Source organism: Phasianus colchicus, chromosome Z (assembly GCF_987193195.1).
Source record: "Phasianus colchicus chromosome Z, bPhaCol1.hap1.1, whole genome shotgun sequence".
NCBI lineage: Eukaryota > Metazoa > Chordata > Aves > Galliformes > Phasianidae > Phasianus > Phasianus colchicus.
The window spans coordinates 28,398,533-28,414,342 of NC_143476.1; the positions used below are offsets into that span (position 1 = coordinate 28,398,533).

The window sequence follows — 15,810 nt, forward strand, 5'->3', positions numbered from 1 at the left end:
ATTCTGCATTGATTTGACAATAAAATAAGGTTGTGCACAAGAGTGACCTTTATGGGCATTCTTTAGTGAAGGTTGGATTTAACAAATTGTTACTGTTGGAAGAGAAATTAACTTGAGGTAAAGTTTCCAATGGTAATTCAGTTGAAGAGAGGAACAAACAGTTATTTTTTAATAGCTTAATATATTTAAAATTTTTTTTTTACGTTAGCGTAATTGAAAAAGTGTGAAGTTGAAGTGTGTCTTCTAGAATATATGATTATTAGGTACTGATATTTCCTAATTGCTGAGCAGAAATTTAGTTTTCTGAATACTGAAACATACAACCAGGGTATAGCTTGCTGAAATACAAATTTTCAAAGTTTTGACCTAATTATATTATTGTATGCATTCAGTTTGTGTGCAAAGTCAACTGTATCATATCAAGTACTATTTGAGACTTGGTATTATCTGGTTGTTTACACCTCCCATGCTCAGTTTTAAGATATCTGTACTGGTACTTCAGAAGTAGCTGTGCGATATGACTGTATCCCCAGTATGCAATACAGTTGTACTCATACACTCTTTTTAATTGATTTTTTTTTCATTACATTTTCTGTTTTTCTGTGAAGTGTAGGAGAAGATGAGTACATTTCCTGTTGTAAAGATTGAAAGCTGAGATGCATTAAATGCTTTGTTATTCTGGAATGGAGCATAAGGTCTTCAGCCCTATGGCAGATGCTCAATGTTCTTCCAGTTAGGAATTCATTTTGTTCAAGCAGACTCAATGGCTTTGTGGATAAAAAAAAGAAAAAATAGGCAAGGCATACATTTAAAAAGTCTGGAGATTCATGCAGAATTGATTTTTCCTGAGGGATGGTGAATAGCATATCCAAGTATGAGAGAAAAACTGGAATATTCCAAGCAGCCATTTCCCCTTTCTCAGTGTAAGGCTCGTATCCATCACTACTTCAGAGCTTAAGGCAACCCAATAGTTAGTTTGTGTGGTTTGTGAAGTACAGAGTACAAAAGGGTATAGGGATCCTGATCTACCCTCCCTTTTCATTGTATTCAAGTAGGAGGAAAAGGAAGAATGACCACAAATGTTGCTCTTCTGCCTTGAGCAAGGCTTACAAAGCCAAGTATAGGTCTGTTTTATAGGACTTCTGTTTGTATAGAGCAAAAAGCACGTCTTTACTGTCTACACTAAGAACAAAAGTTGGATTACTGAATATTGAAGGTGCTTGTTCCTATAGTAGAGTATCTGAGTCCTGCTGCTGAACTGCTTTAGATCTGGACTGGATTTCTGTATTTTATTAGAGCTATCCTTATTAAACTTATAATAGGCAAATTTGCAATACTGGCATTAAATACTTGGTTTACTGGGTATTCATGGTGACGTGACTGAGATGGAACTCTTGGATGTTGTTTTTTTTTTTTTTTACCATATCAGACTTTTATTTTTGCTTCAAACATGTAAGAGGTGACAGATTACTTGATTATTGTCTTTTTTTTTTCAAAGATTGTTCTTTTATGGACTGTCTTTCGCCAGCACTGAGTTGTAAACAACTTTGTTTTAAAGCTGTTCTAAAGCTGTAGCATTCTTTTTGACCACGCACCTTTTTGTTTCTATAATTCAGTTTAAATCATCTGTGTTTAACCATTCTGAAGCATTTTTAAGGTTCAAAATTATGTTATATTAGCTTTTGCTTTGTTTTTATTTAGTTCTGGGTACACATTAGCCCATAAAATAAATATATGAATAGCAAAAAAATAAGGTGCAGGTTTTGAAACCAATTCTGGGGGCTAACTTTATAACTACAGATGTTTTTTTAAAATTTTTATTCATGCATAAAAGTCTGTATTGGCTGTAATTGCAGGTTGATGCCACTGAGAATGAACCAAAAAGCTTTATCTTTATGAGTGAAGATGCATTAACAAATCCTGACAAACTGTTGGTCCTAATTCATGGTAATGGCGTTGTCAGAGCAGGTCAGTGGGCTAGGAGACTTATCATTAATGAAGATCTGGACAGTGGCACACAGATACCATATATAAAGAGAGCTACTGAGGTAAGTGAAAGTGTATATATGTACATTTCTGTGTGTATAGGCATGTGTACTGATGTAAGAAGAACTATGAATCTGAAATGTTGTAGTATTTTAATCTGTATTCTACATTTTCTTTATGATCATCTTATTTGTGATGCAAATACTTGATATTTTAAGAACTTTTGTCAAATAGATCTAAGTTTTTCTCTTACAGTACTTTTTTTTTTTTTTTTTTAGTTTTATATCATTTTGTGGCAGCATTGCCATGTAGTGTAATATGGTATCTAATGTGACAAGAGCCCTTAACAGGCGATGAGATGCAATGCAAGGCACTACAGAAATTTGTTATGATTTGAAGTGTTTTCTTTTACATTTCATTAAATTTGTACATATTCTCACTCAACGTCTGTTGTAATCTCATGATAACATTAGCTTTCATGATAACAGCAGGCTTTTTTGCTAGACTTGTACTGAATTTATTAGAGGCACAGTCTTTTTCAGTTTTGCACTGAATACTGATTCACTGTGATTCACCTATCAATACTTGACAGTTAAAAGCATTTACATTTTATGGACACTATTCTATTGTGGTTTGGTATGTATAGAAGAGACAATGCACAACTTGTGTAATATTTTTAACACGGAACATTGAAGTATAGTGCATCTCTTGCCTCCTACTGCTTTAGTGAAACTTACTGTAGTAAACATTCAAAAAGCCTATTTAAAATTAGCTATTATATTTGTCAAGATGCTTTACCCTTAATATCAGCGTGTTCATTGTGATAGTTGCACATTTTGCTAAGTGAAGCTGAAAATTTTGCAGCTTATGGAATCATAGTATGGGTTGGAAGGGACTGTAGAAATCATCTAATTCCAACTTCTGTAGTGGGCAGGGCTACCACCCAACAGCTCAGGCTACCCAGGACCCCATTGAATCTGTCCTTGAGCATGTCCAGGGATGGGATACCCATGGCTTCTCTGGGTAACTTTTTCCAGGGAGTTAGTCACCAACCTCTGAACAAAGAATTTCTTCCTCATATCTAATATAAATTTCCTCTTTTAATTTAAAACTGTACCCCATTGTCTCATCCTTATCTGCCCATGTAAAAACTTGGTCTCCCTCTTGTTTATAGACTCAATTTAAGTACCAGAAGGCTGCAGTGAGATTTCTCCAGAACTTTCTCTTTTCCAGACTGAAGAAGTCCAGATCCCTTAACCTTTCTTCCTATGAAAGGTGCTCCAGCCCTCTGAACATCTCAGTGGCCCTCTTCTGGATCCCCTCAAATAGGTCCATGTTTTTCTTGTGTTGGTGGCCCCAGTACTGCAAATGGGGCCTCACAAGGGCAGAGGACAGTCACCTCCCTCCCTCTCCCTGTGTCCACCCCTCTTTTGATGCAGCTCAAGATATAGTTGGCCTTCAGGAGACAGGTAGCTACATACCATGTTTACCTTCCTTTAACATAAAACAATTTAAATCAAGACTCAAAGGCAAATGGAAAAGCACTTAGAAGCTTCTGTAGTACAGTACAGTTTTTTGGTAGGTCCGGTTTGGAGATTAATTTCAGGAGCGCGAGTTCCAGAACTTTTTCTAAGAAAGCTGGAGTGCTGTAGTTGCATAAATTTTAATAATGGTGCTTACATGCCTACACTTTTTTGTTCCCTAAAGATGATGTTGTTGTGGCTAACATAAGATGTTGAGCATTTTGGGGATAATATCTCTAAATTAATGGAAAATCTTGAAATCTATATTTCTAGGAAAGGAGAATTCTAGATTCTTTTTTCTGCCTGTTATGAACATAATGTCATGATTGTGTCAGTGGAATAGAGGGAAGAGCTCTGTTCCCTCAAGCTTACAACATTAAAAACAGGCTTTGTATTTCTGCATTTTGAGTACTTCTTTAAAAATCACAGCAAAGCAACAAAAGTGGTTTCATGACAAAGTATCTTCAACATTGTAACCATGTGATCACATCAGGACCTTGGTCTTGCTTTTATCTTTAGATTTTCTTCTTTAATGTGTTGGATTTTTGATTTGTAATGCACTTCAGTTGAATAATTCCAACTCTTGCAATAGCCACTCTGCTCTTTTGTCCATCCTAAAATTGTGGCAAGTATACTGTGTAGAGCACATACTATCTGCAGTGATTTTTATTACGTAAAATCAGCTATAGAGCATATCAAATTGTATTGTTTTAAACACACTGATATTGTTGGTATCATGGTATCTCACTGTAGTGAGAACTGAAAGTCTGTCTGGTTACATAAGGCAATATCAATAGAAGTCAAACCCTGCTGAAGGGACTTGGAGTCGTCATATTATGACTTAAAAAAAAAAAAAGACAGGTCATTACTTCTTGTACAGATTGTATAAATTACTTTTCCAAGTGCAGGAAGTTATGGTAGAATGAGTATAAAGGTTCCAATTTTAGTTAATAAAAATTTTGTCCTTTTCTGGGTTTTTCTGGTATTCAGTCATCTAGTTGATTTAGGCATTTCTATCACGTATGAAATGAAAATAACTGACCTAGATAGTAAATGGCCTGAATGAAAATTGTGATAGCTCCTCATACAGTGTTGCCAGTTTGAAGGAAGGAATTATATTCCTTGATATTCTAGTGTTTCTTCTTAGAAGAGGTCTCATTTTTGAATGAAACCAATAGACCTTATCAAAGTGTAAGATTACAGTGCTGATGAGAGGAGAACTTGGATTTTATATATATATAATAAACAGTGAATTTGAAGTGGCTAATCGTATCTAGGATTTGAAAATTCCCGATTTGTGATGAGTGTGAAACATGTGCATGTAGCTTAAAACATTTGCTGGCAACTAGGTTTTCATTTGCAAATGTTCATTTACTGTTGTGAGCACCACAATGTTTGAGAGACCTAAAACTATGAGAAAGCATCCAGGAATGCTATGAAGATGGTGAAGGGTCTGAAGGACAAGTTTTATGAGGAGCAGCTGCAGTCCCTGAGCGTGCAGTGAACAGAGCAGAGGAGCTGAGGGCAGCCCTCATGGCGGCTGCAGCTCCTGACAGGGAGCGGAGGGCAGCGCTGAGCTCTGCTCTGTGTGACAGCCACAGGGCCCGAGGGAACGGCATGGAGCTGCGTCAGGGGAGGGCAGCTGGGGGTCAGGGAAAGGGTCTGCACCACAGGGCGGTGGGCATGGAATGGGATGCACAGGGCAGGGGGCACGGCCCCAGTGCTGGAGTTCCAGGAGTGTTTGGACACTGCTCTCAGACACAGGGTGTGGATTTTGGGTGGTGCTGTGTGGAGCTGTGAGATGGTCTCAGTGGTCTTTATATGTCCTTCTAACTTAGGATATTCTGCGATTGTACTAAACATGGTTTAACCCAGCAGGCAGTTATGCACTACACAGCACTTGCCCATTCTCCTCTCAGTGGCATGGAGGAGAGAATCAGAAAAAGGTGAAACTCACTGGCTAAGATAAAGGCAATTTAATAAGACAGAAAAAGATGGAAAACAATAATATCAATAAAAATATAAGTGTACTAAAAAGTGATTCACAGTGCAGTTTCTCACCACCCACCAATTAATGCCCAGCCAGTCCCTGAGTAGCGACCCTCTCCACTCCACCAGCTCCTCTGCTTTTATAGTTTCACATGTCATAGAGTATTCTCCCATTTGAGGAAAGACTTGGAGACCTGGGTCTGTGCAGCCTGCAGAAGAATGAGGGAGAATCTTATCAGTGATCATAAATATCTAGTAGATGGGAGTCAAGAAGATGAAGCTCTTTTCAGTGGTGCCCATTGTTAGAACAAGGGTCAACAAACAAAAACTGGAGCACAGAAAGTTCCAAAACATGACAAAAAACTTCCCTACCCTGTAGGTTATGGAGCACTGCAACAAACTGCCTGGAGAGGTTGTGGAGTCTCCTCTGGAGATATTCAAAACCTGCCTGGATCACTGCTTTTCAGTGTATCCTACTGTAGGGAACCTGCTTTAGTGGGTTAGACTAGATGATCTGCAGTGGTCCCTTCTAAACCCTACAATTCTGTGGTTCTGTGACTTACAACATACGTTTGCAACACCTCTACTTCCCTTCAAATAAAATAAAAACTAAAGTCATAGGTCAAAAACATATCTTTTTCTTTGCTGCTTTCCTCTTCAGACAGTGATGGAACTACCACAAGCAAGTTTCTGTTTATTTCTTGGAAAAACTGAAAACAGGCATGCAAAAAAGATGGATATATCAGTATACAGTGGATTTAGCTCTAATATCCAGAAAATTAAATGAAGGGAAAAGAGTAGAAGAAACTATTTCTTTCTGGCACAACACTTTCAAAAAGAAGAAAGAAGGAAAAAAAACAACCTATAATAAAATGTGTGTAAAATCAGGGAGAAATGGAAGGGCTTAAAATTTATCAGACTTCTAGTGGCTTGGGGCTGATACATACTGGAAAGAAAAGATCCAAGGAGAAATATCCTAATGGGAATTCCAGTAGCTAGAAATCTTCTTTCTTTTCATCTGAGTGGTTCCTGTAGGTAGCACTTCTTCCATCTTTTATATCAAACTGTATTGTGTAGATTCAGTCCTGTGTGTAATATGTGTTGGAAGTAGTTTACAAGGTTTATATGAAAAGGAAGTAAGATTGATGTACAAAATTAGAAAATCAACTTAGCGTAAAAAAAGGGATTTTCTCTCATAGTGTAAAAGAGTGAAAAAGAGAAGAAACAAGTGATAGGATAGAGAATGCACGTAGAATGTACAGAATGTTAGAGACATGTAAATAAAAAAAATTAAATTATAATGCAATACTGAACTATTCAGTTTTTATACATAAACAGATGTAAATCAAAGGAGGAATTTCAACCTCTTACACATTTTGAGTAAATATCTGATTCACTGTCTCATAGAGTCAGTCTTTTCTCCATCACTTTTTATTTAGATGTATATACAGTAACTGAAGCAGAACCAAGAAGAGACAGTGAGAGACAGTGCTAAGTTATTTAGTTCACTGATTAAGGAGTTTATTTGGGGTGTCAAAAAATAACATTTTAGGCTTCCTATTTCATGGAGGTAGCTCAAAGTCTCCCATAATCTGTAAGTCACTGGGCAGTTCTGGGGGTTAGATTGTCTGGTTCATTGCCAAGTGAATAACGACCTGGATGGTAATCAAAACATTCAGATGGGAGATATACAAATGACACCAGTGATACACTGTAAAGTGATACCTGGGAACAAGCAAGAAGGGATGCCAAAGGCAGCTACTGCTTTATGCAATAGTGTTCTCTCCGTAGTGACCAGAGAAGCAGATTCTGTGCTTTGAAGTCTGCTGGGTGTAAAGCAAGGAGAAGCTGCATTCAAACTACTTAAAGTGGCAGCTTGCTCCTGGGGGAACCAGCAGCTCAGCTCACCTTGGACACTGGGAAGAATTTTGGAGTCCTCTTATCTTTGGTACATCTCCTCTAGGGAATAAAGTGGAGACCAACTTACTGTACTTCTTACAGGAGTGCAAAAAAACCTGATGGATGCTTTCTGCCTTTGGAAATTCAGTGTGTTTATTACCTAGGAAAGCTGTGGGCCCAAAGATGCTAATGAAGTTCAGCTGCAGCAACTGTCAGCTATTCAATTTTTACTATATTTTTTTAAACAAGCAAGAATTGTTGCCTGGCTTCAAATTCCATCCCTCTATGAGATTGCTTAGATATTGTTACGATTACTTAAAGGAAAATTAATGCTTATATAAGTGTAATAGCAGAAATAGCAGAAGTAGGAGAAAAATAGCCTTTTCAAAGAAGCTGGATGATTTTTTCGAAATAAATGTGGCAGAATCCAGACATCAGAGTTTCTGTGAATAAATGAAAACAGGGCTGGCTTGAAATGGGCAACATCTATTCATTCAGATTAGTGTCATTAATTTATACAAAAGTTGGTGGTAATATTTAATGAGAATTGCTGAGAGTTATTACTTTCTTATTTTGCAGTAAGATGCCAAGTCATTGAAAGGAACAAAAAAATTATCAGGTGTAGCTAATTAGTAGTAAATTTACCCACCCTAACTTTTATTCACCATATTGGTTAGTAGCTGATATCGTAACACATTTGAGTCTTATCATTTTGTAAAAGTGATAAGAGACAGAGCTAGTGTTTAAACATTATTGTAAAAAAAAAAAAAATACATTGTTTAAACTGCGATATCAAGAATTGTTGCTGAAAAATTTCCATATCTTGTGTTTAATTGCAGAATATATTTTTTGACAAAATTCCCTTGGCTCTATTTGTCATATGTTAGAACCCGAGGTTTAAAATTTTGTCTTAAAGATTACGGGTACTTAAGATATTTCAGTGAGGTGAACAAGTGACACTGGAAATAAAACAGTTGGCATTTCTTTGCACTTGCAATTTTTACATAGAATTGTAATATTTATGTTGGTTTTACTGCATATATTAATGGGTAGTTACAGTGTCATACTAATCATGATCTTATTTGGAATTTTAGTATTTTACTGGATATAAAATTTCAATAGAATGGACAGGAAGGTGGTATATTATTTTCTTTCAAATAGTATTTATCTGAATGTACTATATTTATTTGTTTATATTCATTTTGGTTGGCCAATGAAATAACACTGCCTGTAAAGCACCTCTGCATAGAGAAAACTTCTTTACATTTTACACTTTTTTGATAATAATACTAAGAAAACTAATGTTACAAGTAATTAGATGTATTCCTTTTTGAGATATTTCCTGATCTATAAACACAACATACAATGTAGTACAAAATAAATAATCATGTATATATGGCATAAAATAGAGTATGAAAAAAAAAATGGGAAAAAAACAATAATTCCTTCTTAAACATTTTATAAGGACTTGATAATCTCTCAAATGCTGATGTGAAATACTGATCACCAAGCAGACAGAAGGACAGATTGCATAGCTAGTTGGAGTTAATATTAATTGATCACATAATATGGAGTATTATGTAATAACATGTATAGGTGTTTCATCAAGTTGGAAATTCAGGAAGAGGTTAAAAGCTCAGGCTAATACTGAACTGACAGGGTATATAAGCCCACACCAGCCCCCATGCCAGCAAAGAAAAACAGTGAGATGACAGCTCTACTGTTTGGAGAGAGGTTGCTAACGACAGCTTATTCCTTTATGATTTCAACTCTTGACAGAAGACAGGTCTGCTTGTTGCATCATGGCAGATGTATCATTACCTTCTGGCCCTGTCATGACTGAACTTGAAAAAACCCACTTGCAGTTCTGAAAATCCAATTACCCTTTGGAATTTAGTCCAGCCTTTATAAGATGCATGCGTAGAGACACATTATCACTGTTATAATAATTGCTTATATTACATTCTTACTGTTACCTGTGCTCCATACATTTTGTAAGATAAATCTACTTCAGGATTGCTTTGTCTTCTTTTATTCTGCTAAGTAGCTTGCGGTAGAACCTTGTGTTAGTTTATTCATAGTTTGTCACTAACCTAAGAAAATGTTGATATATTTGGGTAAATGTGACTTAAGAAGGTGATGCTTTCTTCCTAAAATCCTGTAAGCTTTCTTTTCACTAGCTAAATATTGAGTTAAGAATATTAAAAATAGATCATGATCATTTTAAAAACACAATTTAATGTGAGCATAAAGAGTCTTTTTATCATATGCATATTACAATTATTTTTTTTTTATTCCCACTATCTTCAACTTGTTGGATACCTAACAGTGACTCCGGAGACTTAGAAAAGAGTAAGAGGGGGTGTGGATTTTTGAAAGTATGTCAAAAGCCTTGGGGTTTGGGTATGATCGGAATTTCAATAGGGGTTGAGATGAGTTTAAATGCATAGAAGGCGAACGTAAAAATCTTGTTTAATTTCTGTCATGTTGTTCTTTTTTTAGTCACTCTGATGTCTTTTTCAAATCTGCTTTTCTCTCAAGCTTTGTGATACTATATCCAAGATCTGTTTTTTTCTTTTTTTTTCCTCTTTGTATTTCGTTTTAACTGCTGATCCCTTTTCTGTGGTGCTTCTGCCTTTAATATCAGCTGAAACGGTCTGAATTGCTGAATCAAAGCCGTTTTGGGAGACAGACAGTGTTTAAGATTGTGCAGGGTGAGATTCTCTGGGTAGAAGGTAACACTTCCTGCAGTTATAATCAATGCACTTGACACTTTCAAAGGCAGAAGAAGCCATGACTTGCTCAGGGGTTAAACTTTTTAAATAACTTCCCTTGGGAAAAATGCCATCAATAAAATGGAATAATTAGTTGAGGATTCTTGAGTAGCCTAGGTTTGTAAAGAAAAGATTAGAGATAGGTCAGGTTTGTATTTCTATTGTATTTTCTCTCTTTTGTTTTTTAAACTATAAGCTTTTGTTTAAACGCATACCGTATTAGAAAGTCAGTCTGCTTCAAAAATTGTGTCATCTGCTTAAGTGAATACGTTATTCTTGTAGTGTGTTATTGTCTGTGTGGTCTAATGACTGTAAGGACAGTGATAAAATGCTATATAAAATATAACTCTGTATTTTCCAGTTTTCCTACCACATACCTATTCTGTGTTCATTTCAGCTAACAAAAAATAGCTGCAATTTTCAACCTTACTAAATAAGCACCAAAAATATTAATTACAAATTCTTTTCCAACACTGGAAGTTTTAGATAAATGAACATCTGTGCTTAGGGTCATTGATTTCTATAGAGATGAAAAGTTTTACTACCAAGCAAAATTCTGCTCACAGTTTTAAATTTTATGGGAAAATTACTATCTTTCTGACTCTTTCGTATCATGATTCTTGTTAAAGCAGCTATTTTGAAATTTTGAAAGTCCTGGTTAAAAATGGTGCTTTCAATATAGTGAGTAGTAGTGTATGCATACCATACCATACAAATTACTGATAAATTATGAATGACTGGATTTAGAATAAGAGTCTTACCCTTCGTTAATAATTAACTTGTTTGCACTTTTCACTTTTCTTAAAGGAAAGTAGAACCACTGACAGCAATCTAGACAATAAATGAACAAGACTTAAGTGAATATGTGATCAACATTTTTCAGAAGTAGAGCATTAAGTTTTCTAATGGCTTATGTAGAGATGAGGTTTGCATCACCTGAATAGACAAGCTTATTTGGTAGGGTATTGTATGCATGCTGAGTTTTAACAAAACTTTTAACAAAATAAGTATTGACTATTTTCTACTCAGCAAATTGGCTGCACAGCAAAATACAGCCATTCTTGTTTGAGGCTGTGTTGTGAGACTGAGGAATTGCGACCTTTAATTGCCCAGAAATTGTCATAAGTCTCCCTCTGTTGTAATATGGATCTTCAGTAGACTGTTTATTTTAAATTGAGAACATGCATAGCATTTATAGCAGGAGTGGATAAATCCATTTTGATATGATTCTATTTGGGATACAGTAGTTATATATGGTGGAATTTTATTTTACATGGGCCATTTTGTAAGAATCCTGTCTAGAAGAAAATGAAGATGTAATCTACTATTGGTTTGATTCAGAGAACTTGAGTTCATGGAAGTGCCATAGCTTCACTGTACTATTCAAATGCAGTAATAAGAGTAACATTTTTATTTCAGCTGATTTCCTGTAAAGCAGTGGTATCTGGTAGGAAAGCATTTCAGATGGCACAACACTCTTCACAGGCTGACCCATTTTAGGATGGGAACTTTACTGCTCCTTTTCTGTGTTTATATAAGCTGTGCTTATCTTGTCTTATAAGTATGTTTTTTGGATAATGGAATGAAGGTTTTAATACAGACTTCTGAGTGGCACTATGCAAAGTAGTATAGCACAGGAACTGTCTTCGTGGAATGTAATTTTAATAGACATAATCCTAACATTAAAATTACACTCATGTAGAATGGAATGAGCTGCTAATTGTTCACTAGTTGGTAAATTAATCTTAAGTCAGTAGCTTTATTTTGCTTTATGAAAAAAGTCAGTAGCCAGTACCTTTGTTCTGTTTATTCTGAACAGCCTTTGTCAGATTTATTTTACTGAGATTGCATGCATGAAAATAATGATGTGAAAATGTTCTTTTGCAGTACATCACCATATATAGCAAAATTTGTATGGATTTTACTGTTTACATGCACATTTTTATATCCTTTACACAAGTCACACACATTTTAAAATATTTTAATACTTAGTAAAGGAAAAAATGTTCTTTGTCTTTCTTATTAGATATGTGTATGATTAAGATACCAGATAACATCTTAATATTATGTGTAAATTGTACTACTATAATATATGTCATAGAAAAGTATTGTTTGTATGCCAGTATGGATATGGCATAAGCACGTATTTAATATTACACTAAATTGCCAATACCCTGTTGATTTTTCAAATGAATCATTACTTAAAAGACCTACCAATTCAGTGGGGAGATGAATACTTCCTTATTCATACCATGAAATGCATATTTGAATATAATTATCTTTTGCTTACTGTGCATTGAGCTAGAAAATATTAACTTTAATGCATAGGAATTCAAATAAAAATTTGATACGCTTCATCCTTAAATAGTTTAGTACTCTTCTAATAATGCGCATTGCTGCTTCAGGTAATAAGGAAATGGATATGGCAACGTTTGTCATGCAGATGTACTAGGGATGGTAATCTTTTGAAAATACACAGATCTTTGAACGATATATGTCATTTTTGATCAAAAACTTTAAAAAGTTTAATATTCTGCTAGAACAAACTGAAACTGAGGGTATTTGCCTTTTTTTCCTGAAATTAACAAATTATAACATCAAAAAATGTGTGAGTGAGGTACGTAGTAGGTCATTTGCTGCTGCAGGCATTTTCTCTCCCTTCAGGATGTGCTTGTTTAGTTTCTCTCACTTTGTGCCTGTGGCACTGTGTGGTGAAATTCAGGAATGTTCTTCCCCTCCAAGGAATCTCTGGGGTGACAGATAACTTATACAAAATTAATAAATGGTGTTGCTTTATTATTATCACCCATCCCAGGCAATTCTCACTGTATTCCCTTTAGAACGAAGTTGAGTTGCATAGACGATGTGTTTATTTAAATAAATAAATAGATAAATGCTTCTACACAGAAATAAGCTGTGAAAGTGAATATAATAGGGTGAAATATGTCGTTAGGAGCTACTGACAACAGTTTAATGGAAGTACTCCATTTTCAGTGATTTCTCCAGAGAGAGGAAGAAAAATAAAAGGGGAACAGTGAAAACCTTATATGTTAATTAAATTTTTTAAAATTAGAAAATACTAGGAATTTTTAAACACATCAAAGCTTAAATGATTTTTTTTCTTGAAAGAAAGAAAGAAAGAAAGAAAGAAAGAAAGAAAGAAAGAAAGAGAGAGAGAAAGAGAGGAAGAGAGAAATCTGAGATGCAGTTTCCATTCACCTAAGAAGTTTTTAAAGAATAAACCTATTTTGAAGCTATCCATCTTGGTGGTTATTTTTGGGGCGGTCCAGGTGTACCATCTTGCTTATTCACAACCATTTGTTGTACCATATTGCAGTTCTAATCCTCTTAGGAAAGGGGGAAATTGGCTCAGATAGCTTAACCTGTTATATTGCGTGCTACATGGAGCCTCAATCTCTATTATGCCAAAGGCAGTGAGACTTCAGATTGCTTTGGTGGGTAGAACAGATAATGAAGCTTGGGTGTAAATAATTGCTGGTACATGAGGGAAAACAACTTAATCTTCATTTCTTTTTTTTTCAGGGTTTTTTTGGGAGGGTGTTTTTGTTTGTTTGTTTTGTTGTTTGTTTTTCTTTTTGAGAGGGGGAATAGTGATTAATTTTAATTGCTCTTATAGCTGTGAATTGCAGTCTGAGTTGTACTTAATAGTTGTTATAGTTCATATTAAACTGTGCTTATAATCGTATATGCTTATGTACTGATATACTTACACCATTTTATAAGCACTGTTAAGTGTATTATCAGTGTTTAATACTGGGATCTTACAGTGTTGCTTGCTTCTCATGAATAAGAATCCTTAAACATAATTCAGTATTAATGATTACCATTCATTTTAATGTTTGTGTCTTAAACTTCATTCTCTGCAGTTTAAAAAAAAACGTACTGCTTCAATAATAAGTAAATGGTCTCTTTAATCTAAAAATCCTTTGAAAAATCTAAGCAGAAAGCATGCATGGTGCTTCAGTGCACAGGTGACTGAGTTTGTGTTGACCCTCTGTAACTGAGCCTGTGTTTTGAATCCCAACTCTTCCTCCTGTGTTGGGAATAATATGATTGAGTCTTCTGGAATCAGTTCCTGAATGCTGATAACATGAGGCTTTTCCATGAAATACAGAAGCTACTCATGTGGAATATGCACTTTCCACATCACGCATGGTTGATATCAAATACAGGATTTTCAAGATTTGACAGCCCTTGCTCATGAACGATATTTATGCTGAATTTAGAACTGTCTTAATACAAATATTCAGCTGATATCAGCTGATGATAAAAATAATTAATTTTGCAGTTCCATTTTAATGTTGTTATTGTCAAACAAATACTAAAAACAGTTATTACACAGAACTGATTTCAATATCATTAATTAATTAATGTCTCATGTTGAATTAAACATTTGTTGGCTATGATTATATAAGCAGTCATTATCATATACTTGGCCTTTTTATTGATGTTGACATTCTTCATATTTTTTAGTTGCATTTGTATTCACTGGTAGATCTGATTTTCACACAGATCCTTCCTTAAAATAACAATGTACAGCCATCTTTAAACAAGTTTATTTTCTGTTTTGTGAGGTTTTTTTATGTCCTATACCATGTGTTTGCCTTCTGTAGCTCTGGTGCCCTGTGAGGCTTTCTGTGCACGTAACTTGCTTTTCTAAATGCAGGTATGAGAGCAGGAGATGTATGTAAGAATTGCATGCAAGAGTTTAGCTGAACCGTTCAAATACCACCTTTTCAGAGCAAAAGAAACACTTAAATGTTGTCCTGCTGGAAGTGAAAGTACCACATCTTGCCTTACTTGTATCAGATTTTCTTAAGGAGGAAACGTGAAATTTCAAAGTGCTCCAATATAAAATAATCTTTAAGATCTGAAGGCAGTCAACAATTGTCACCTTGACTTGTGACTAATTTTAGATATCTAATGTTTTGAAAATAGTGAGTTTTTTCTAGTCCTGTAGTCCTTCTGGAGGTTAATTCAGCAGAACTTACCAGGAATAATTTTTACGTTGTTCATAGTACCTTTTAATGGTAGTCTCATGATGTGAATATTTTAAATTTACAGGAAAGCAATATTTCAGCCTCTTTTTCAGCCTCTTTTTCCCTTTACTTTACTTTTTTCAGATTAAATCACTATTCTGTGAAATACCTGCGTGCATGTTTGTGTGTTTATGTCTACACACGCAGGCATGCGCATGTAAAGAAAGATAAATGTGCCATAATTATCTAGTTTTTTGTAAGTTTTTAACTTTATAAATATCAATATGAGATGTGTAACAAAAATATCTTAGTTTATTTCTTGTGCCTCTTGGGTTTGGGAGCTGCAGCTCTGGAAAAGCACTGTTTGACATTATTGTTTTCTTTGAACACAGTAATTTATGATGTATTAAAACAGAGTTATACTGACTGTTCCTCAAAGGTAATAGTATTTCAGATGTCACACAGGTTTGACTTACATTATGATCTGACTTGTTACAGCAGTTGTACATTTTTTTCCTTTGGACATCCTTATTGAAAGCCTTTTGAGCAATGAAGTAACTCGGAATAGGTAATAATACTCCGTAAATGAAAGATTCATAAGAATGGCAGTTGACATAGTCTTACAAAAACTATATAGAA

General features: G+C 35.0%; 1 protein-coding gene across 5 annotated transcripts in view; it reads left to right on the plus strand.

Moving 5' to 3' along the window:
- ARB2A (ARB2 cotranscriptional regulator A) overlaps nucleotides 1-15,810 on the plus strand; it is a 259,865-nt gene that overhangs the window by 60,881 nt on the left and 183,174 nt on the right. For 3 of the 5 annotated variants that reach the window (XM_031605280.2, XM_090131933.1, XM_090131934.1), the window contains one exon: nucleotides 1,857-2,048. The exons of the other annotated variants lie outside the window; for them this stretch is intronic. In XM_031605280.2, coding sequence (XP_031461140.1) covers nucleotides 1,857-2,048 — 192 coding nt within the window. The remainder of the gene's footprint in view (nucleotides 1-1,856; nucleotides 2,049-15,810) is intronic. 5 annotated transcript variants of the gene reach the window in all.